The 22,645-nt window shown below is 39.2% G+C and overlaps 1 protein-coding gene across 3 annotated transcripts in view; it reads left to right on the top strand.

Moving 5' to 3' along the window:
- Nucleotides 1-22,645, top strand: part of PPP2R5C (protein phosphatase 2 regulatory subunit B'gamma) — an 81,743-nt gene that overhangs the window by 12,115 nt on the left and 46,983 nt on the right. For 2 of the 3 annotated variants that reach the window (XM_027458159.3, XM_005020728.6), the window contains exon 3: nucleotides 4,947-5,106. In XM_027458159.3, coding sequence (XP_027313960.1) covers nucleotides 4,947-5,106 — 160 coding nt within the window. Of the gene's footprint in view, nucleotides 1-4,946; nucleotides 5,107-17,776; nucleotides 18,048-22,645 lie in introns of those variants that run through there. The other variant, XM_027458161.3, reaches the window with a different exon arrangement.

The raw sequence follows: 22,645 nt of genomic DNA, 5'->3' as shown, positions 1-22,645 counted from the left end.
GTTCTCCTATCCTTTGCTTAGTTCTAGTAAATTGTGTTTCGCTTCCAGTGTAAGTATATTTCAGATATAATCCAGAGTGCTTTTAAAGCCCCTTCTGAGGCTTGCTTGGCAAGAAACAAGCTCTTCTGGGTGCTATAGATCAGGCATCTGTTTATCTTAATGAAGAATAAATCCACGGAGGCTACTTGCTGTACCAAAATAAAAAGAAGGAAGGGATTAATTCTGCATTAAGCATTCTTCTATTCTCAGGTTCAAAATAATGATTCTCATTAAAAGCATTCTGCTCTTTTTTACTTCCTATACCTGCATTTCACAAGGAGTCTTAATAACTTATTAACTGATACGAGGTTCGCCTACACAGATTTTTGTAGTCCAGAGTTTTCATCAGGGATCTTGTTGATATGCGGCTTGCTGCTTCCATCTTGGGTTGGTGTACATACTGATTTAAACTTGAATTCAGTTGTGATGCTTGAGACAGAGAAGAAACTCGCAGGATAAAATTAGCCTGATCTTCATCAAGAAATACCATACAGGTTGCTTCCTGGCAGAGTGTCATCTTCAGGCAGAGAGACAGAATCTCTCTTTTCTTGCCCTTAGGAGGTTCTCTCTTTTTGTGACTAGTATAGAAATCATCTATTTTTTAAAAAATCTTGAATGGCAGATGCATCCAGGTGCTTATTGTCATCTTCAAATTCTTACCGCATGCCGACTAGTTTATCTTAAAACTAAGTATGAAAGCTCACTGTTTTATTTCAAGCTTGGCTTGGAAACCCTTTGATTCTGTGGAGCCAGAAGGCTTTGTATGCTCTGGTCTAATTTGGTTATTAGTGAGTGTGCTTTGAAAAGTCAGACAGTTTTTCTGGTTGCTTGCGCTTCGTCAAGGTAGGTTGAATACTGATGGTTTGAGGGACTGTCAGAAAGGGAACGCTTCTTAAGTCTAGTGAAGAAACTTGTTAACATGGGACACAGGGCTCATACATGTTCCAAGTCCCACTACTCTCCCTCTTCTCATCTTGGGTGACTGTCCAAAGTAAATGTTGCTGTATGAGCTGTTCAGTGATGATCGGTTAATTTAAAGAGAAAACTTGGCTGTAACTGGGTAGGTTCTACTTGCTGTCTTTGCCTAATGGAGCCAAGCTTGTGATGGGCAAAGTATCACCAGGAGGCTAAGAGAGGTAACCCTTCTGTCTGCTCAGCACTGGTCAGGCCACACCTGGGGTGCTGTGCCCGGTTCTGGGCCTCTGGTACAAGGGACCTGGGCACACTGCAGAGTGCAACTGGAGGCTGCCAAGGTGCTGGAGGGCCTGGAGCACCTCTCCTGTGAAGGGAGGCTGAGGGAGAAGAGGAGGCTCGAGGGGGATTTCATCCATGTCTATAAATGCTGCAAAGAGGATGGAATCAGGTCGTGCCCAGCGTCAGGACAAGAGCCAGTAAGCACAAACTGGAGCACAAGAGGCTCTGTCTGAACACAGGGAAGCACTTCTGTGCTGTGTGGGTGACGGAGCAGTGGCACAAAGAGGTGGTGCAATCTCCCTCCTTGGAGAGTGTAGTTCATCCATTCTGAGACCCTGTGACTGAAGGGAAGAAGGGATGCAAGGACAATCTATCGTGAACTCTCATTACTGGCAAGAAATTTCCTTCTCGTCACCTTCTATCTGCATCTCTTAGATTCATGTTAAGGAAACATACATAAGCTCTGTATTTTCAATTGTTAAAAGCAGGATGTAAAAGTCAGAATCACACTGAGCCTGGTAGCCTTAATGTTCATCAGAATAGGTAAAAACTAAAACGAAACTCATCAGAAAGTCCGGAGGTTGTTTTTGATTAAAGCAGCATCCTCAGTCTGATATTTTTGGAGTATTTTGTACACATTTTTAATTTTTTCAGCCACTTCTAGAACTGAATGTGTCTATGACTATCTAAACGTTTGGGTAGGAGGGAGCTGTTTGTCAGAACAAGGGTAAGAATAGGTATTTCCTATTCTAGTCACTGGAAGAGAACTGATAAAAGCATATCAGTAGTTTGACCATTCTGCTGTCAAATAAGCTGAGTTCTGTGATGTAGCATGATGTCAATCAGTTTGTCTCAGGAATAGTGGTTTTCTGAAGTAGTTTATCAGAACTTGGCTCTTCACTCTGAGCTTACAAGGGTTGTATCTTTGTAAAAAAAAAAAAAAAAAAAAGTGAAGCATGTTACCTAAAGACTGAAGTCTTTAGTAAATGAATACACAGCTGTTAGTCTGAGTTTTTCTCATTAGACTGCAGCTTTCAAGTACAAGATGATCAAAGATGGTGTGGCTAAGATTGTTTAAGCTGACTTAACTTCTTCAGGTGCCCTTCTCTCTGGCTATGTGCCATTATTTCTGGGGACCAGGTCTGTCCAGACAGCATCATCATGCCACTCACAGAAGTCGTCAGTTACAGCTGTGCAGTGTGGTATTCAAGAACCAAGAGCTGTAAGCTGTTTTGGCAGCTCTCTGGGACGTGCTGGCTGGGTGACTGGACTGTGACTGAAATCAGGGATGGCTGGTGGCAGAAAGGGCAGCTCCTGGATGAACTGGCCAGGGATTCAGGGCTAGAGTTGTGCTGAGTTGTCACTGCTAGGTGGGAAGTTGCCATAGGAACAAAAAATGCTTTCTTTCAACGTTTCTATTTAGAAGGGTTACCAATCCTCTTAAATAACGACTTTCGGCTAATTTTAGATTGTATCTGCAATTCAGAGTACTTGTTTCCCCGAGGTGCGTGTTACCTTGGCATACCAGAGTATGTACATGTGTGCAGGCACACGAGCACTTGCTAATTCCAAACTGAGAATTTGTTTGGGAAGAGAGGAAACAGGAAGGTGACTTTTCCTGTTTCAAGTAATGAACAAAAAACAGGTGGTAGTGGAAGACAGCCAGTTCAGAAAAACAACACCAAGCTCCAGCACCATATTGAAAGTATAGGAACTTATCCACTATTAGTGTTTATAATACACCAAAATCAGTTTTTCTCACATGGTAAATCATCGCTTCCTAATTTTGTAGTGCTATGTTTCTTTCTGCTTAGTTGCTTCACAATTTCGATTTGTTTTTTAACCGAGTTAATGGCTAGAACCTACCTCACAGATCAGTTGTATTTCAGCAAAAAAGTTTAAGCGTTGTGTTTGAGATTAGAAAGAGAAATACTCAAAAATGCAAAGTAACAGATATCACTTGGATGTAAATGCTTTTAACTCTCCAATGCATGCTACTTTTACTGAAAATTTAGTATATTTTTGGTAACTTAAAATGTGTTGGGATCAATGTATTGTCTCTTCCTTTATTTGTTCTGTAAGGCTGTAGGCATTTTTGCTCTTTTAGTGGTAAATTTGCAGAATGGGAATCTTAAATGTGTTTAATGAAATCTAACTGTTGCTTTCAGTCATATTTTCAGTACATTAAGTACTGTGTGTATAATTAAATAGAATTGTTAATCTATTCTTGAAGTATGTACACTTCTCTGCCAGTTAGAGCATTTGCTGCTAGAACAAGCTTTGCATAAAATGACTGTCTTAAATTTATCTACCTTTAGAGGCTCTAAATGGTTATGTAGGGTAACATTTTCTTGTGCACTGAATGTGTACACTCACAGGCCATATGGAAATTGCTAATTGAATAAGCTATTCTGGAAATCCTCTTTAGAACACGAAGAAAAGTCATTTCTGTTCTTTTAGCTGTATGAAAATGTTTTTGGTGTTAGCTCATGCAGGAATGAACTTTTGTTACATATAATAGATATGAAAGCAAAACTCTAATTAAATCCATTCAACTGCAGAAATAGTAGCATTACATCCTGATTTTCATCCTGAATCCCATTTCCATCCAATTTCTTTTTCCTATTTCTTATCATATGGGCAGTTAGTGAAAAGGAGGCAATGGTCTATTCCTGTAAGAGAAAAGTGTCAAGGTATATTTTCAGATGTATGCTTCAGTGTAAAATAGCTTGCAAATTTGAAAAGCTTCTACAGCAATTTCAGATCCTGTAAAAAGAATTGCAATGCTTGCAGTAAGATTTCCCGCTCAACTGTTTTTATATTCTTGGTGTAGGTCACTCCTAGATGTTTTATGAGTCTTGTAAAAAAAAAAAAAAAAAAAAAAAAAAAAAAAAAAAAAAAAACCTTGTGAAATCATTCATATTTAAAAACAGTTAACTGTTGCCTACTTTAAACCTGCTTTTCCTACTTCAAAAAAAAAAAAAAGAGAATAACAGCTTGAGTGAGAGCACTGTTGAGTGTAGTCTGGGGAATAGAGTGAACTGGGGACCATTTTTCTGATTCTGTTATTTAATTCATCCAGAAGTACAGTGACAATCTGGTAAGGAATATTACAATAAAAGCAACCTGCTGTGAATAGGCAGTAAACTGCTACATGTACATTTAGGAAGCTTCAGCAGCTTCTGAAATGCTCAATCTGCTACAATAAGATAGCTCATTCCTTTAACTTTTATATTATATCAAAGCCTGAATACCCTAGCCAAGGTCAGGACTCTGACAGTGAGGCATAGTACAAACAGGCAGTGTAAGGTTCACCTGCTGTAAACAAACAAGTTCCTGATCACTTCAAACCTCAGGTTAGATAGACAAATACGTTGAAGATTTGGACTTCACATGCAAATGGTGGGAATAGCTGAGGAACTGCATTGTTGGCAAACTTCTATTTGGTTGGTGGGTAACTTTGAATACATGGGCTAATTAGTGCATGTAACAGGATGATCTATTTCTGTACCGTAATACTCGTATAGATGGAAATACTCATCAAAAAGAGTGAACAAAAGAATAAATAACTATATACTCAGAGGATGATGAATAGAACATCTTGATTAAAAGGTTATTTTGCTTAACTTAATTCCTGTAACAAAAAAAAAAAGTCTTAGAGGGTTCTCTGTAAGTTCAACTACAATTAACTTTTTTCATTTCTTTTCAAACAGGTGTCAAACAAAAAATCGAACAGCGCTCCTCCCCCAGCACAGCTATCTAAAATCAAAGTACCAGCACCACAGACAGTACTGAAAAAGGAAAAGCGGCAGAGTTCTTCAAGGTTTAATGTTAGCAATAACAGGGAGCTTCAAAAACTGCCAGCTTTAAAAGGTATGTTTTTCTAAATTTGAATGAATCTTGTGGGGGATCTTGAGCATGAGACAGAGAAGCATCTCAACTATCATACTTTTATGTGAAAAACATATGTTATATATTAAATATTAACATATGCAAACTTGCACACACTTGCATATGCAAACACATGGTCTTTTTTCATTTCATTCCTTATACGAGGACATCCAGTCTGTTGTCTTCTTGGCAGTTAATATAGGAAATATCCAAGTCTTTTCAACCCAGAAAGGTTTATGTGAAAGTAAACTCAATCATCTTGCATAAAAGCAGAATATTTGGGCTTTTTTGCAAAACATCAGTCATCTGTCCTTAGCGTGGCATTCTCAAGCCCTACTTTGTTTGCTTGTACTAAGATAGCTATTAGCATTGAGAGAAGATCTGGTCTGTTGCTGTTTATTGGTTTGGTTCTCCAGAGCATAGAGTTAGACTTAACTCCAGAGTCAAGTGAAGTCATGTCTTTTTGGTGAAATCAGGGTTTTTCCTTTGCTAGTTTTAAGGCTTAGTGGTCATATAGAATGATATTTATGGCTGTTTGTGAAGAAAAGACAACAATTGATATCTTCTTTCACTAGAGTGGCATTTATAATCTTTTAGTTGTTGTCCATGTTGAGTTATGTTAGTACATGTTAACATATTGTGTTTATGGTACCTTGCAGTGTCAGGGCAGAATTTTCCAGGTCTGGTAGATGTACCAATCTATCAAGGATGAACAATTGATTTGCCCTGAAAATTTATTTAATGCTGATTAGATGTGTGATGCATATTGCTTTCCAGTGTTCAAAGTTGGCAGTGAAACTCTAATAAATTTCCAAAATGTTGAGTAGTACAGTTGTAGGCAATGTGAAAATGTCAAGGGATAAGACTTTTTTCCTCCTGTCATTACTCTCTTGCTTGTCATGCATTACTGTTCATGGAAAATAAAGAACCCAGTTTCCCAGCCCCTGTGAACTGTACTGTTCTTCACAGAGACAAAATTAGGCTGCAACATTCACATCATACAGATGCTGTTTTTACAAAAAGAATATGAAATATCATCTGTTCATCATGGTAGTCTGTATGTGAGGCTTTAAATTTTTCAAGACGTTAATCTATTTTAACAAATAGCATTTATATTTACTAAATATTTTTAAATAAGAATATTAATAATACATGTGACAGATCATTAATAGTATGTCATCTCTTTAACATAGCAGGTTGCACATACGTGGATGTCACATCCAGGGTGTGACATGAGCAAATGATGCTTTCATAAGTTCTGTACAGCCTTATTGAGTAGCATACCCCTTTGAACAAAGACTCAGCTGCAAAGAAAAATACTCATTACTTGTTCTAGAACCTTCATTCTGTTCATTTTTAAGCATTGTGTTTCTGGTAGTGCCTGGGACTGCCAGTTCAGGGAGACTAGAAGTGAGCATTCAGTTAAAAGTGGAGCGAATCGTGAGTTGGAACGAGAAAAATGAGTGCAGATGGGTGAGGGGTAATGTAGTCCATGTTACTGAGGGTAGGGTGAATGGAGAGAACTTAGTGGAACATCTCATCACTGGTATTATCACCAAGAAACAGGGAGATTTGGTAGTGGAGTTTTAGATTTGTTTCCACCTTGGCTCTGTTGCAGTTTAAACTAATAAATGTATGGCAGAAGGCTGCCTGCTTGGAATTCAATAATAGACAGTTCCTAAGATTAGTACTAAGGTGTGTTCTAATGTTTTTGAAGCAACATACCTAGATGTCAAGAAATGATAGAAATATTATTTGTCCTTCAGACTGTGATCACTTCCCTGTACTCTCAGGTGAAAGGAAAGAAAAGAGCTTATCTCTGGTGGATGTCTCATGATGCTGCGTGTGTGTCCCCAGGCTGTCGAGAGTCAAACTTTGTTATGAAACACTAGTGCAATTACTGATTTAGTGATAGATAATAATTACTACCTTTACTAATAAAGTTGTGTCCGGTCTCTTGGATCACAGCAGGTGCCTGTATAATTGCTGTTCCCACTACATGTGCTCATTCATGACTGGGATTCCTAAAGTTTCTTTTTGGACAGCTCTGTGTTTAATGCTTGTGTCTGGATGGGAGTTAAAGCAGACTGGCAGGCTGTAATTTAAAGAGACTGAGAGGATTAAGGTGGGTTTGACTTGAGTGATGAGCTGGGAAGAATGTAGCATTGTTTTGGCTTAGCTGTGTTTAACCAGCTTTCAAACTCTAGTTACTCCTAAGGAATAGCTCTATTCCTGTGGCTACAGAAACAGGGAAGCCTTTTTTTGATGTGTAGTAGGCCAAAAGATGTACATTGTCATGGCTGGTGAGTTGAGTACTGTGTGGTGTGAGACACTACATGCAAGATGTATTTTAAACACTGGGTATGGAGCCATCTTCATGGATTCAAAATTCTATGTTAGGCTTGTGAAAGCCAGTAAGTGGTAGGCTCTAAATGGCCTGTGGTATCCCAGAGGTAGCCGCTTTCTTCTGTGCCAAAATGGCTTTTAGCCACCATTTCTTATGTGGGAAACACTTTGCCTGTTAATCTGAAATAGTCTCAGTTCTTGGGCTTCAGTTGTGCTGCTAACTTTGTGTTGGATGTTGCGTGAAAGTGCTTCTGGAAATGCCAGGCTGTTTGCCCTGCTAACTGCTATTAGTGCAGTGTGATTTGTATTCATTGGAGCAGATCACGATTAACATTGTGAACCTCAGTTTATTCAGGAAATGGAGGAGCTGGATAGCTTCGATAACGCAAAAAGAATAGGAAATAAATTGTGAGTTAAGAGGCTCTAAGAATAGAGATAAACATAGAAATTCTGAGTAGCATATGATGCTATTGCATTGCAGAGCACAGGGATCTATGTATTAGCAGAGTTGCAAGCCATTGAAGCTCCCTGCAGCACAGTGCAATGCCCCCTGACTGGGTTCAGGTAGAACTGGCAGCTTGTATGCCTGATACCCCAGAAGTACCCCTGATGAGCTGCCCCCAGGACTGGGATCTAAGGGTCAAATGTTGTGAGGAGATCTTGCCAATTTTCACCAAAATGGAAAAACTCTGTGCCAATGACCTTGTGTTATGTTACTTCGAGCTCATTTGTTTTCCTTCTTAGCTAAGATTTGCTGTATAGGTACATGTTACAGCAAGTTGACTTTGCTTTCAGCTATTCATTGGAGAAAAAAATATTTGTTGGTCTAAAGATGTTTTTTGTGGTGTTATGATTTGAAAACTTCCTGATTAATGCTTTGGTTATATCAAGTATAAATAATTAAGGGTGTTTCAGCTTTCAGAAACTTACCGGTTCCATTATTTTAGCTCTCTTAACAAAACAGCTTTCTGTAATTCAGGATGTATTGAAGTTAACAAATATAGAATGTGTTCTGGGAGAGACAAACAGTCTAAGTGTTCAGTATGAATGTTTAATAAATGTATAAAACAATATTTACACGTATCTGACCACTGACACTGAAGTAGTTTGTGTTCTTTGCAAGTGCCCCTTTAAACTTGAAGGAAGGAACTGGAATTGGTTGTTATACTGTAGATAATTTCTTCATGGTTAACTGCCAAATAATTCTATGGTGTCTGTGATTTAGTTTGCCATGTGCTGGCATTTACAGTGCTTATATCTGGTGAAGTTGATGGGTCAGTGGGTCATCTTCGCTTCAGCTCTGTAATGTAGGTTACCTCTATGAACTTCTGACACCCTATTACATTATACTAGATAAAGCTCTAGAGCTTATGTGTGTGATACGTATGTGCTAATCATCTAGCTATATTAATCTAGTTTTGAGAGGAAACAATAATTGATGTTAAAGATAAACTTTTGAATAGAATCTAGAGATGTTATAAATCGCATACTTGTTGCTTACATGTTCGGTGGCTACAATAACATGTTTTCACTTCAGTTCTTACAGGGGATTGTTAGTATCCAAAGACCAGTATTCAGATGTCTTTGTAAAATCTTAAACAGTGTTCTGATGTAATGCTGAGGGAAGGGAAAGATAACTTTTTACTCTACCTTTTTTTTTTTTTTTAACCTTTGGCTTGAAGTACATTTACTTCCAAATCCGGCATTTTTCCTCCCAAGTGTTCTCTGTAGGAAAACATTCTCAGATAAATGTTTGTAAGGCTTAGCTTACTGTCTAAATTATTAGATGATCAGACTTAATCTTGTCTGAATTCTCTACTCAAAGACTTTTGCAAGCATATTTTTACAATTAAAGTGTTTTTCTTCTCTGATTTTACTGAGATCATATTTGGCCCTTGCTAAATGAGTAGTGTGCCACTGTTAACATCTGCAGGACTGCATCATCGAGGTGCTGCTCTGATGGACTTGCTGAGTAATTGGTAAAGAACAAAAAATAACAAAAAACAGGCCTGCCAGCTATGTGGCATTTCATAAACAGTTAACAGGAAACCTACATGTTACTATATTCACACTGCTGTGCAAAGTTAGTAATACAGAAAAGTAAATTGTAGGGCTAATGATTCAAAAATGTATAATATTAAGTACTCATAAAAATTCATAGTTTTAGAAATACTTGCATTACAGGTGGACAGGCTTTTCACCATTCTAGTCTTGTTACTTAATTATTTCTAAGATGTTCCCTTGTACATAATGTACGTTTAGTTTATATGCTACAAGGGATTTTGACAGCATGGACAGGTGAGCATACTTGTATTTGTACGTTACTTTTGTAAGGATGTGCTGATTTTTAGTAAACTGTAAACGTGCAGTGTTTAGAAAACTTGTATAAAATGGTGAGAGTTTTTTTTTATTATTATGTTTGGTTTGAATCCTACAATACGCAGAAGAATGTTGCAAAAAGAATTTTTGAATACAATATTCAAGATGCCCTGACTGGGATAAAACACTTCGTACACTGTCAAATACAGGTGTGTCACAAATCCAGCTTTAACCTGCAAGGAGTATTCATTAAAAGATGATGTTCTCTGTCATTTCTAAAATAATAATTTTTTTAAAAAATTAGTGCTCCTGGATACTCCAAAGTGTTGAAGAATTTCCCCATGAGTATGTGTTAGTCATGCATATGTAAATTCGGGAAAAAAATCAAAAATATGCTATTTTTGTAGCATGTCTGTGTGTTTTTTTTAAAGCTGGGTGGAAATTTGCTTTATAGCCTCATAGAGGACTCCCATGACACCAGTGTCGTAGTTTTGTTTGGGGGTTGTTTTCTTTTTTTACATGAAGGTGAACATTGTTTTATGTAATCTAATAGATGGCAGTTGCAATTCAGCTTTTATTTTCAAATACAGATCCTAATTTGTGTACAGAATTACTACTTCCCTCTTGGGGTTGGATTTCTGATCTTGGAAAATGGGGATACAATCTTCTTATAAAGGTGTGTGTATATATATATATATATATCAAGGTAGGAAGAAATGAGCTGTGTTGACAGATGTGGATGTTTAGACTAACTCTTGAGTGCTGAGCAGTGTAGAGTATGCAACATTGTGCTGCTTTGGTGTAGCATAACTCCATGATATGATTAACAGATTTTTGGTATTTTGTTGTTGAATGTCGTGCTGTGTGTGTTGATTAATGCTGTTTTTGACATTTTGGTGAAGAATGTCTTTCTGATTTAGTGGTTTGGTGAAATCAGCCTATAAGTCAAAACTTTTTAAAAAAAAAAAAAAAAAAAAAAAAGGCAGGGTGGGGAGCAATGACCATGACAGGTCAGAAGGGTGACGTTTTTTCTGAGCACATTTCACGTAGCGTGTGTGGTTTCTCTTTTTTTTTCTTTTTCCAACCAGAGACTTCTAGAGGTATGCCAAATTCTGAGCCTGTTTTGTGCAAGTAGAGAACTTGAGGATAGTGTCTCAACTTGTCTGCCTGTGATACAGGACTCTGATAGAGAGACAAGTGTTATTAAAGCTTTCCTAATGCTTTTAAGTCATAAGTGGATGTCTAGGAGATAGCTCTGTTTTCATTCTCTATACAATATTAAAATCTGATGAATCAAGATTGCAGAAGAAGTGATTCCATTTTAAGATTCTAAGACTTGAAATATTTAAAAAAAAAAAAAAAAAAAAAATGGGCCTAATATTCATTGATCAAACCGTTGTACCCATGAGGAAGGAAGAAATGAGGGTTTCTGAAGTGATCAGAAATGGAAGACCACTACATGTATCTGTCAACACAGAGAACAGATAGCTAAGCAAAACTGAGATCAAAGTAAATTAAAAAGCAAATGAAGTATTGACCTCTGTGCTACAGGGAAATACAGCGACATACGTTGGTAACTTCCCCAAACTCTCGTCAGGATAAGTCCACGCTCAGTGTTAATTTCTCATTTAAAACTGCCATCTATTTCTCTGATACAGAAGAGGCTGGATATCCATAATTTACCTGAATTTATAGGAACCATAGAGATAAAGGACCTTTTTAAGGTTTTGAGGAGTGTTTTTCTTATAAGCTGTTGAGACTGGAAGTCTCAATGTTTAATGCTGCTTCTGTCACAAAAACCTCCTCCCAGTTGTAAACCAGAATGGAGGTGCAGTATTTCAGCCATTCCGGCTTAATTGCACTTCTTGTGTGTATTCATAGTGAATAAAGAATTTTGTCCAGCTGCAAGGTGGTAGCATCGCTGTTTAGCTAAAAGTATGTTATGCAAAGTGAGGTGGTAGATTTAACAAGATAATGCTACTATAAAAGATAATTTGCCCTGAGACATAATGCATGTAAAAGGCAAAACAGTGAGGCCAAACAAATGCATTCTCATGCAAAACATCGATGAATACAGTTCTGTGAAACAGATGATGCTTTTCTCTGTTGTACATGAACTACATTGGGCTAACTCGGTATGCTAAGTGCTATTCTTCTGGTCCTGGCTGTGTTCGTGCTATTATAGTATTTTTGGCAACCTAATTTTCTATTGAATTTACTGAAACAAAAAGCCTGTAAAGGAAAGTACTGCAGAAGGTCCTACATCAGTGTGTTTAGTTGTCAGTGAATGTGTGTATTGTATCATGTGAAAGAACTGTGGAGGCTTTCTTCGCCACCTTCATCTAGTAACTTTGTATGTCTGGAAGAATTATTGAAACAAATGTGAATGGTAAACACAGAAATCCTGTACAGCAAAAGCTGGCAGTTGTTTAGTGTTCATACAGGACAGTATGCTGTCAAATCGGTAAATATTTTAATATTTAATGATTATGAAAGCATTAAAGTATTTAGCAATTATCCAGTATTAATTATTTTGTAACATTTTAAAGATAAAGAAATATGATACCTTGTGCGTGAATAAATATACCCCAAAAAGGGGTTATAAAGAGAGAGAAATACTTTGCTTGAGTGTTTTTTTTTCTTTAGCTAGCTTTACATGAAATCACAGGCTTGGATTAATGAGCCATTTTTCATTTCAACTGCCCTATCAAACACCTACTCATTAGTCAGCAGCTGAAAGTGTTAGAAGAATGCTCTACATCTGTCACTGGCAGCTTTTCCTACCAAACTTGTTTCTACCGAAGCCTGGATAGCATCCATAAAAATGGAAAATAAGACAATACCATATTTTAAATCCTGGATTTTAACCTGTATGTTCAGAGTTTAGATATCTTAAAATGTCTTTTATTATGCCTGTGTTTACAAAAAGAACATTTTTTTGTTGCACAGGTTTTCATTGTAATGATACTTACACTTTTTTTCACTGCACTAAAGTTCTAATTTCTTAAGACCTGTACTAATCAAGTGTTGTATTCAATATTTATACGTTTAAATGCATCTGCTGAATGACTAGCATGCTTTCAAGGTTTTACTCTTAAATGTGTTTTTTTAAGCATCATTTGCTTCTTGAGAATGACTTGTGATCTATGTAATTAAGACCACATACAGGAATGAGTTTGGTACATTAGGTTTTGTACAAGGCTTGGTTAAAATAGTGTCAGTACTTGAAAAGCGTCTCTGTTATCTACCCTGGGAAGTATGTTTTTGCACTAGATTGTATTTTTAAAACACAGTTCTTTTAAGGTAACTAATGAGTCTGTGTTGTACAGCTTTCCGAACTCAGATATCTAGTATTTTTTTCCCTCCTAAAAAGTCTTTTGAGTATACGGTATTGGCTGAAGTAAAACTTGGCACTGAGTCTGTGTGCGCTACAGTGACCATGCAAATACAAGGAGATCCAGACAGAGACAAATTCAGCCATGGGCAGATGTTTGCCAATTTCACTTTTAATCAAATTTTTCCTGTACTCTAGTAAGCAAATATTTTTAGATTTTCAACATTAAAGGTAGAGTACTGTATTTCTCCATGCTTCAGTCTTAGGAGCTCTTTAAGGAAGCCAAATGATAATTCACACTTGTTTTATTTATCCAAGTGTTTTTTAATTATTTGCTTTTTTTTTTTTTTTTGGATAGCTGGGTATTAAGATGGTTTTCACTGCCCCTGTTCCTATGACAAGAACATTTCCTCTTGCCTGTCCTTTGGAATCGAGTCAGAGCCTTGAATTAGTCCAATATCCTTCCTATTGCTGTGGCTTCTCTTCCAGACTGTAGTACCTAATGTGTTCGCCTCCCCTAAAAACAGTTTTATTGTCCTTGAGTAACATTATGAACTCATTGTTCATGGCAGTAACAAGACTCTTTTTTCTATATCTGTCATTTGTGAGTGGTAATTTTTTTGTTGTTGTTTAAAGGGAAGAAAATTGCTGGTGGAGTGTGTGTGTGGGGGGGGAGAATTAAGTTGGGTCTACCAATAAAACTTGGACGTGTTTATTCGTTCTCCTTTCTGCATGGCTGTCTGGTGAGCCAGATAATGGTACTGACCTGGCTCATCCCAACCTCTTTCCTTCTCATTTCAACTCTGCTCTGTTTCCTAATCTGGGTCAACCATGCAGCTGCACAAGCTCAAAGGTACAGGGCTGCAGACAGTTAGGCGCATGTGCCTCAGGAGAGGCAGGATTGCAGCAGCAGCTCTGGAAGACTTAGTTCAGTTTAGACTCCTGTGGAAGTCTAACCTAAATGAAAAGCAACCTGACAGCAATGTAAGTGGCTTTCTGTTGGGTTAGTGGACTCAGCCTTCACAACTGTGGGACTGAAGTGGAAGGGCATGTGGGAAGAGGACTGAAGCAGTCTGCAACTAGACTGGCTTAGGTTGCTGAGGAATTGCAACTTCAATATTCATGGAGTTATGCCTTCAGTTACCTTGGAATTCAGGCTAAATAACATTTCCCTCTCCTCATTCTAAAAGCTCAGACTCCTCACTTATTCTGAGTGGTAAACAGCTTTGTTTAAGGTGTTTTAATGGAAATAACTAAAATCAGGTGAATTTTTGTCTTTTGTGTTGTTGGTTATGTCACTAGTAGTTAGAACAGTAACTAGTTCAGAACAGAAATAAAGGCAAGCTTTGCACAGGTGACTTTTTGTTTCTGGTGTTTTGTTTTGTCTGTTTGTTTTTACATCACAACCTAAATGGACTGTTTGTTTTGAAGGAAATGCCACATAGCCTCAGTATAAAGAGAATTCACCAGCTGTCCTGCTGGATCCTAAATGTAACGATTAAATCCTGAGAACTTGATAGGATTTTTCTTCATTCCTATTGTCAGGAAGTTTGGAGTGAGAATCAGGTTCAGAGGAAATGTGTAATAGCTACAGTTTTGCTATGCTGTCAATATATTTTTCATTAATTTGTTAACTTCAGCTGCCATTTTTAGAATTAATGTTTTTTTGATTCTTTTGCAATGAAAGTGTCTCCATAAATTTGTTCAAATAACCTCTTCCTCCTATTGATAATCATTAACGGTGTTCTATTTGTCCTAACCTTCTTTCCCTTCCCATTAGAAAATCAATTCCTAATTCAGTTTTCTTTGCAATTTTTTTTTACTGATGAAGTTGCTCAAATTAATTCAAATTAAATAAATATTTTTTTTGGTGGCAAATCAAATATTGTAAGGCTGAAGCAAAGAACATCTATACAAACCTCCTGAGCAGAGTGTGTAGTCTGCTTACCTGGTGAACAGATAGCAGATTTTGATAACGAGCAAAAGGTCTTGTAAAGATTGAGGTTCTCCAGCTCCCCTAGCACCCTGCAAGAAGCACATCAGGGATATACTCCATTGTAATGGCTGTTTGAGCAAGTTTCATGATAATTTAGTAAGTACTGGCCTTAAACAGAAGAAAGAGGAAGAAATGTGAACAGGATATGGGTATTTCACAAGAGAAAACTTACTTGAACATGATCTAGTGCTCTGCCAGTACTACTGCTAGCACTGCACATTTATCACTTACTCTCTTTAGAACAATGTAGGGGGGTTGACTTACTGAACTGTTACAGAAATTTTTGCAAATGAGCCTTCAACTATTCAAGCCATGCTTATGGATAAAGTAGGAAATGGCACTGTAACTAAGGTAACGTTCCCTTTTTATTCTGTTGTGTTCCAGTACAGTAGATAAATTGTGTACCATTGTACCAGCAGTCTTCATATCCACTTCTGTATTTGCAGGGAGTTTCAAACAGAAGCAGCAGCTACCATTAAAGCAAAGATGTGAGTAGAGAGGAGGAGATACAGCTGCTCTTTTAAAGATGTGGTTACCAGATAAACTGGAATTTTAAACACAATTTTTTGCTTCATCGTACTGAGGCTTATCATTGTAGAACAGCCTAATTGTACTTTAGATGTGGAAGAAAAACAGAATTTGCTCATAAAATTGTGTGTGAAAATATTGAGCTTTTTTTCTTCGCTCATCCATAAAGCCAACAGTCTTGGCTTTATTTTAAATCCAGTTCTGTTAATGACATATCTCTGTGGTAGCCTTTGTTTTATAAGATTAAAGCTTCAAGTCTAGGGTATACCCAAGGGATATAGAAATACAAAAGCTGACTCTTTTGAGAATACACCTCCCTTGGTTTTGCCTAGACTAGAAGGACAGGTGATCTGAATCCCTGCAGCATTAGAGAAAGGTTTAAGAATGTATCAGAAGTTCATGTATTCCACTTTCCTGTACTCAAAACCAGGATCAAGAGCATTTGTATCACTCATTATGTTTGTCCATTTTTAAATTGGAGGGAAAGTTTGAAGTCTTACTTTGTTTCACTATGCTTATTGTGAGAGGCTTTCATTTAATGTCTAACTTATCTTCCTTGATGTAGGAGGAATTTTACTTAACTACAGTGACTGTAGAAAAACTAATTCTCTCCATCTCCATAATTACTTTTTAAAACACTTGGATACTCTGTCTAGACCTCTTCATCACCAACTTTTTCCCCCCTTCCCCCCCCCCCCCCCCCCCCCCAAAAAAAAAAAAAGAGCACCTGGATAACCTGGATATATATTTTAATTGTCTGTTTCTAGATTGATGAAAGAGCCTAAAGGAGACCAGGCTTGCATTGTTCTTAAACTGATACATCCATGAGTTACTACTTTAAATCAGGCCCAGTCATCAGTCAGTAAATCCAATTGATTTCTCCGTGTATCAAATGGGTAATACTCCTCTTATATATCCCAATTAGTATTTTTCCTTCATCTAATTTAATAATGCTCAGTACAGCTCTAACTTACCTTTGATGGTGTATAGGGCAATACAATTTTTGCAGCTAGGTAAGCATATACCTGAACATTTTTGTTCCAGATTTTCGTAAGCAAATTATGTAACTGAAAAGTCTCTTCTTCTGGATGTACTTCTCTTTTGAGCTGGTATCAGATAGGAAAATGTTGTAGATAGGTAATTTAAATACTGAAAGGTGGTGTACTGGTGCAAATAGTATTTGTGGAGAAGCACCAATCTGGAGATGGTACAAATACAATATTGCTTACGTCTCTGAGCATCACTCCCAGAGGTGCAGTATCTAGGAGGCAAAACAGTCCTTCAAATAACACTTTGAAAATACATGTTCAAATCCCCGGTGATAAAGAAAATGGCGCTTACAGTGTTTTGTTGCAAATACCTCAAGTAATTTAAGGAAAAAAAAATAAACATTTATAGTACTTTCTTGTGTTATCAGGATTGTGCAGTGAAATGTTTTTTGTGTGACCATGCTCTGGTTCTTAGTGATGTGATACTTCAGTTTTAAATATTTTTTGAGTTACTTATAATAATTGAACTTGCATGGATCTTGCAATATTAAAGTTTGACAGTGTTAGGTTTGACTTTAGATAGGTCAGTCTCTGGAATGAAAGAGACACTGAAATGAGAATGCAATGAGCGACTGCATTCAGGAGCTGAACAATTGGGTGACATTGGTCTGTAACAGACTCATACTAGGAGCCATTTGTGAAGCACTTCTTGGGAAAGGTTGTGCAGTCTGATATTTAAAAAAATTAAAAAAATACTAATAACGAGTGAAAGGCATTTATCTTCCTGGGAACCACCTTCCAAGATGGCTTGTGGAAGCCAGAACCGTTGGAGCCGCTGCCCTCGACGCAGTATTTTTCCACTGTGGAGCTGACCTCCAGTGTGGCAGTTCTTGGCAGACACTCTCAACTTTTTTCCCCTAAAAGGGGGGAAGGAGGAGGGGCAAAATACCCCATACGCCGTCTTAACAGGCGTTTAACCCCTGTTAGCAAGGGGGGAAGAAGAGCAGAGCGCGGCGGCCCAGCCGGGCTGCGAGGGGCCCCCCCCAGGCCCGGTGCCTGAGGCGCGGGCCCGGCGCGGCCGCCTCCCATTCGCGTCTCGCCCGGTGTCATTTTAAGTTGCGGCCCTCAGCCAATGGGGCCGCTGCCGCCCGCTGACATCACCCGGCAGCCAGTTCCCTCCAGCTGCACAGCGCCTCAGTTTCTGCCTTTTTTATTTTTTTTTTATAAATTAAAAAAAAAATAATAAAAACGACCTAAAATGGAGGCCGGTTTCTCGCCGTAAGCAGCGGGCTGCCTCCCCCCGGCGCAGCCCCGATGTTGACATGTAACCGGGCCGGCGGCAGGATGGTGGTGGTGGACGCGGCCGGTCCCAACGGGCCCTTCCAGCCCCTGGCCCTGCTGCACATCCGAGGTGAGCCGCGAGGGGTTCGCCACCGCCGGGTCTTCGCCCTCGGCTTGGTGCCGAGGGATGCGAGGGGCCAGGGGGAGAGCCGAGCCGGGGAGAGGACCCCCGGGCCCGGTGGCCGGGGAGGAGGGGGAGCGGTGCCCCTCGGGGGGCGCGGAGCCGTGCTGCAGCCAGCGAGCGCTGCCCAGGAGATGCGGCTCAGCGCTAAGAAGCGAGCTCTGATCTGCTGCTGGCTTGCGCAGCCCTCGCTGCCAGCCTTCTGCACAGAAACGTGTGCTCCTGGAGCTACGGAATTGCTGCACTGCAAACCTACACATTACGTAGTCCCTTAGGAAAATGCGTTTTCTCCCGACTTCTTTTTTTTAGATGATATTGAGGTGTGTGTCTCGCGCTGTATTCTTGCGGTTAGTGGAATTTTGCATCACTGTGTGTTTCTTTGTGTTTTTACGTGCCCATAAACAACCTTCATAACCAATCAAAGCATTTATTTTTTTTAACATCTTCCTCAAGCTGGCTTTGTTTTAGAACTTTTTAGGAAAGCAGAGCATTTATTAGATGGGATCAGCACAGCTTGAACAATGGCACTTATATGCAAGAAACACAGCTGATACTGTTCTTGATTACCTTTTCCTTCTCGGCTTTCCCTGGCATAGGCTAGCTGTTAATACTGAAAAGATATATTTTTTTTAATGAATATTCCCATCACTATATATTTTGCTTTGGAAGTTTGGTGATTTTTTTTTTTTTTGAAATAAACAAAATGCTCAGAAGCCTGCTCCTCTGAGCAGCAGCAGTTGTCTTCGTATATGAAGAGATCATGATTTCTCTTTATCTCTACAAGAGCCTTACCCTTCTTTGTCTGAAGTGAGACTAGATGTATTCTAGAAGACTCTAATTTTGGTTTGTGAGTGGGGGGGGAAATGTGGTAAAATTCCCTTGAGTTAGAATAAGGGCTTTGCTTGTTGTCAAGGGAATATAAATGCGACTGCCTGAACTGTAGACAGGCCTTCACTCTTCCGTCTGTGCAAATCACCTTAATTTCCTGATTTGTGCTTCGTTTTGGAAGGGTAGAAGCCCCATCTTTTAAAGGCACAAGTGAATTTTAGAGAAAAACAAAGGTTGGAGGCAGAGCTATGAAGTATTATAACGATGAACCGCAATAATCCTTTGTCTTAATATGATAAAAGGGTTCACGTCAGTGATTCTATTATCCCTGTTGTTGCCCAAATCAAATACGTAATTGTGGAAGCAATTGTGGAAGTGCATTTTAAGAAACTTCTGAAATTTACTTTTGTAAATACAAGATTTTTGGTGCACAGGATAATATGCTAATAAGGTTGAGGTTAAGGGTTGTGTCGTTAGGTTTGTGTTTCTTGTTGTTTTGTTTTTTATTAATGAAAAGAGTCAACTTTCTTGTAAGCAATTAAGGAAGATCTGGGGGATTATTTTGCATTTTTCAGATGGTAGGAAGTTAGATGGGTGTCTGGTATTATAGCCCAGAGGAGTCTCTTCAGAGGTGAGGGGAAGCAGGGAAGAGAATTCATCTCATCCATCCATCCGTACAAGTTAATTCTTTTGTATGCACCTCGTCTCACAAGCTGCTCCAATTTAACCAGTACTGATTGGGGCCCAAAATGAATCCTAACAGAAATATATATTTAAAATGAATAGGAGCTGAAGTGAGCTGATAACTCTAAAGCCTAATGACGTGGGTTTACTGTTTGTTCTAATGCATGCAGCTTTTACAGTTGTCCTCTTACATCATCTGTTGAAGCATGGGTTGAATTTTCTAGTAGAAGTGCTTTTCTTTGCAGCTGTAAGTGCTAGAATTTTAACTTACAAAAAGGCTTCCCCACTAAAAATTAAATCTGCTTTAGGACAAATTTCATACAGTGTTTAAAGTAAAAGTTTGAGATTGTGTATTGTATTTTATTTTACCCTTACATTGGAGGGTAAAATACTCTATATGGTCTTAATCTTATTTGGGGTGAGTGGGGAAAAAGGATGGGGATTTTTGTAGAGCAGACTATCAGGAATTACTTGAAAATAAAAATTGCAATCTTGCTTTTAAAATTAATTCTAATACACTTTCTATACCTGGATCACAAGGAGTATGTAAAGTTTGCAGAATTAAAAAAGTCTGGTCTGGCAAGAGGTGGAAGCTTGCTCCTCTTCTTCCTCCCCCTCCTGAACTGCAGACAGCTTTATTGTCTGGATTATTTGTAGCTTTGCCAAAGCACCACAGTTGGGAAAATAGATGCAGGTGTTTTTAAAAAGTGATGTTTAGAACCTTGTGAATAGGAAATAAGGGTGTCAACATCTTACTGTCTACTGCTGCTGTCTCTGGAGGAACAATGGGGATTTGTAGGATAGGAGGTGTCAGGGCCCTGAATACCACAGCTGGTGCTCAAGATCAGCTCTTCAATACGGCTGTCACGGAGAGGGCTGTGAGAAGCCTTGTTGGGGTTCCCCCTCTGCTCAGGAGCTGTCTTTAGGCTCAGGCCCTTGGCCTTGGTCACCGCCTCATCCAGGCTGCAGCCATGTCTTGGGCTGTGTGCCTTGCCTTTCGGGGTCCTGATGTTTTAACCACCTTGTTTGGCTTGCCTCTTCACTGCAGACAAGTTCCACAACCACTGGCCTGTTGGCTGACCCTGATCACTGTCACTAGATCTGCTCTCCTTTTCTGGTTTGGGTACAGTGAGACTCTGCCCTTTGTCACAATTATAGACTGCTGGCAGTTGTCCAAGACCAATGTGTAGAAATCAGGTCTGCGGAAGATGACTTTGGACCCATTGCTGGAAAACACCAGAAGAGCCCAGTCCACGGTGAAGGCAAGTGGCACGCAGCCATTAGTGTGTGTTATCTGCTTCTGCTGACAGCGCTGGCTCAGGAAGAGTGTTTGGCTACTGGGGTAGTGAGCCCTTGGTCATTCCACCCACACCAGGCTTTCCAGGAGGCCCAAGTCATGCTGCTGCGGCTGCATTGATCATCCTAGAGTACAAAGCACATAATGGTCGGCTCGACTGCTTGGCTTTAGTGATCGCAGTGAACCGAAAGCTTACCTTGCAAGCTTAAAGAGAATCGGTTTCAATTTGAGCAGCTGTTATGGCTACGAAATAGCTGTTGTGGTTTGTGGTCCTCAGTATAGAGGCTTGTGTGTGTATGCAGTTGGCTGGGAAACAAGCGAAGATGGAGGAGGTGAAGCAACTGGTTGTGGGGTATCTGCATGGAGAGTTCCTGTAGGATCCTTGTGTGGAGGTCACTAGCTATGAATGTAAGGATAGTAGAGAAGAGGGTTATTGAGTATTGCGAACGTAAGATTTTTACAGCAAAGAGGGAAGCAGAGCAGGATGGTTTTTCAAGATGCTTCTTTCTCCTTATGGAGCCCTTCTGGCAGCGAAACCCCTAGGGTGAGGGGAGTGCACTCAGGGCCCTGATCCAAGTAACTGAGATGAGGCCTGGGGGAAGGAATCAGGACCTTCTGATTTTCATCTCAGTGCTTCCAGCAAAGAAAGCTGCTGTAAAAGCAGCATAGATTACAACAAACTGTTAACATTTGTCACTAGGCTTCAGTTACCAGTTCGTGTTTACTGTGGTGAGTTGTCTTGCAGGAAGCTGTAGCTGTAGGACAGAGTGCAGTTAGAAAATGATCTTGATTCTTTGTGTAGGCAGATTATAAAGGGCTACATGTATTCGTTTGGAGAGGGTACACTTTTCATTAGGAATGCAGTTGACTGCTGTTAGCCTGAAAACCAGTGTTTTCATGTAGTCAAGACAGATACTCAGATATTTGAACAAAATATTGGTAGAACTCTGCTCTGGTCTGCATTGCCAGAATTAACAGAGTATAGAAGTTAGTTTAGCAGTCTAGTTGCTTAGTGGAATTGGTAATATTGTCTGTTCATGCTTTTCCAAAATGATTTGCACAATACTTTGCAAGATGTGGTAAAAGTTGTGTGGGAAGGAGGATGAGAATGCCCTGACCCTGTGTCAGCTCCCACCGGTGCTGCCTGTAGGCTGTGACGTGTTTGAAATACCTCATTGTCTGCTGTCCTCTGCCTTCCAGAGTAGCAAAAATTTTTGATGCTCAACTTTGTAATTATTTAACTTAATTTGGATTTTATGAAAGTTTGTGGGGTTGTTTTTTTGAAGATGTAGGTAGTGGTAACTGCCTGTTCTTGTCATGTGCTTCCTGTAATCCTCAGCAAGGGACCGTGGAAGCTAGTATATATTCCATATCCACGTAGTGTTCTTCTGCAGGGTATGACTAAAAATGGCAGTGGTAACATTCTTGTCATGTATATATCTGAGGATCTGGATAGAAATTTTGCATTCTTAGAAAAGCTTGGTAAAAGCTGATGGTTCTGTTGGGTTGGGTACCAACACAGCATCAAGCACCTCCCAGTGCTGGTTTCTCTGAGCTTGGGCCACCTTAGATAACCTTTCAGCTCCAGATCAAATCAAAACTAATGCCAGGTTCTTAAAGAAACCAAGTGCTCTCCAGCTATTGTAAGGTGCATTTCCACTTTGTGTTTTCATTCTTGATTATGAAAGGTCAAGTCCCTTTGACAATGAGTAAACAGAGGGAGCAGCTTTTAAGAGAG

The sequence above is a fragment of the Anas platyrhynchos genome, chromosome 5 (assembly GCF_047663525.1).
Source record: "Anas platyrhynchos isolate ZD024472 breed Pekin duck chromosome 5, IASCAAS_PekinDuck_T2T, whole genome shotgun sequence".
NCBI lineage: Eukaryota > Metazoa > Chordata > Aves > Anseriformes > Anatidae > Anas > Anas platyrhynchos.
The sequence above is the reverse complement of the archived record's forward strand: the minus strand, read 5'-3'. Positions and strand labels throughout refer to the sequence as shown.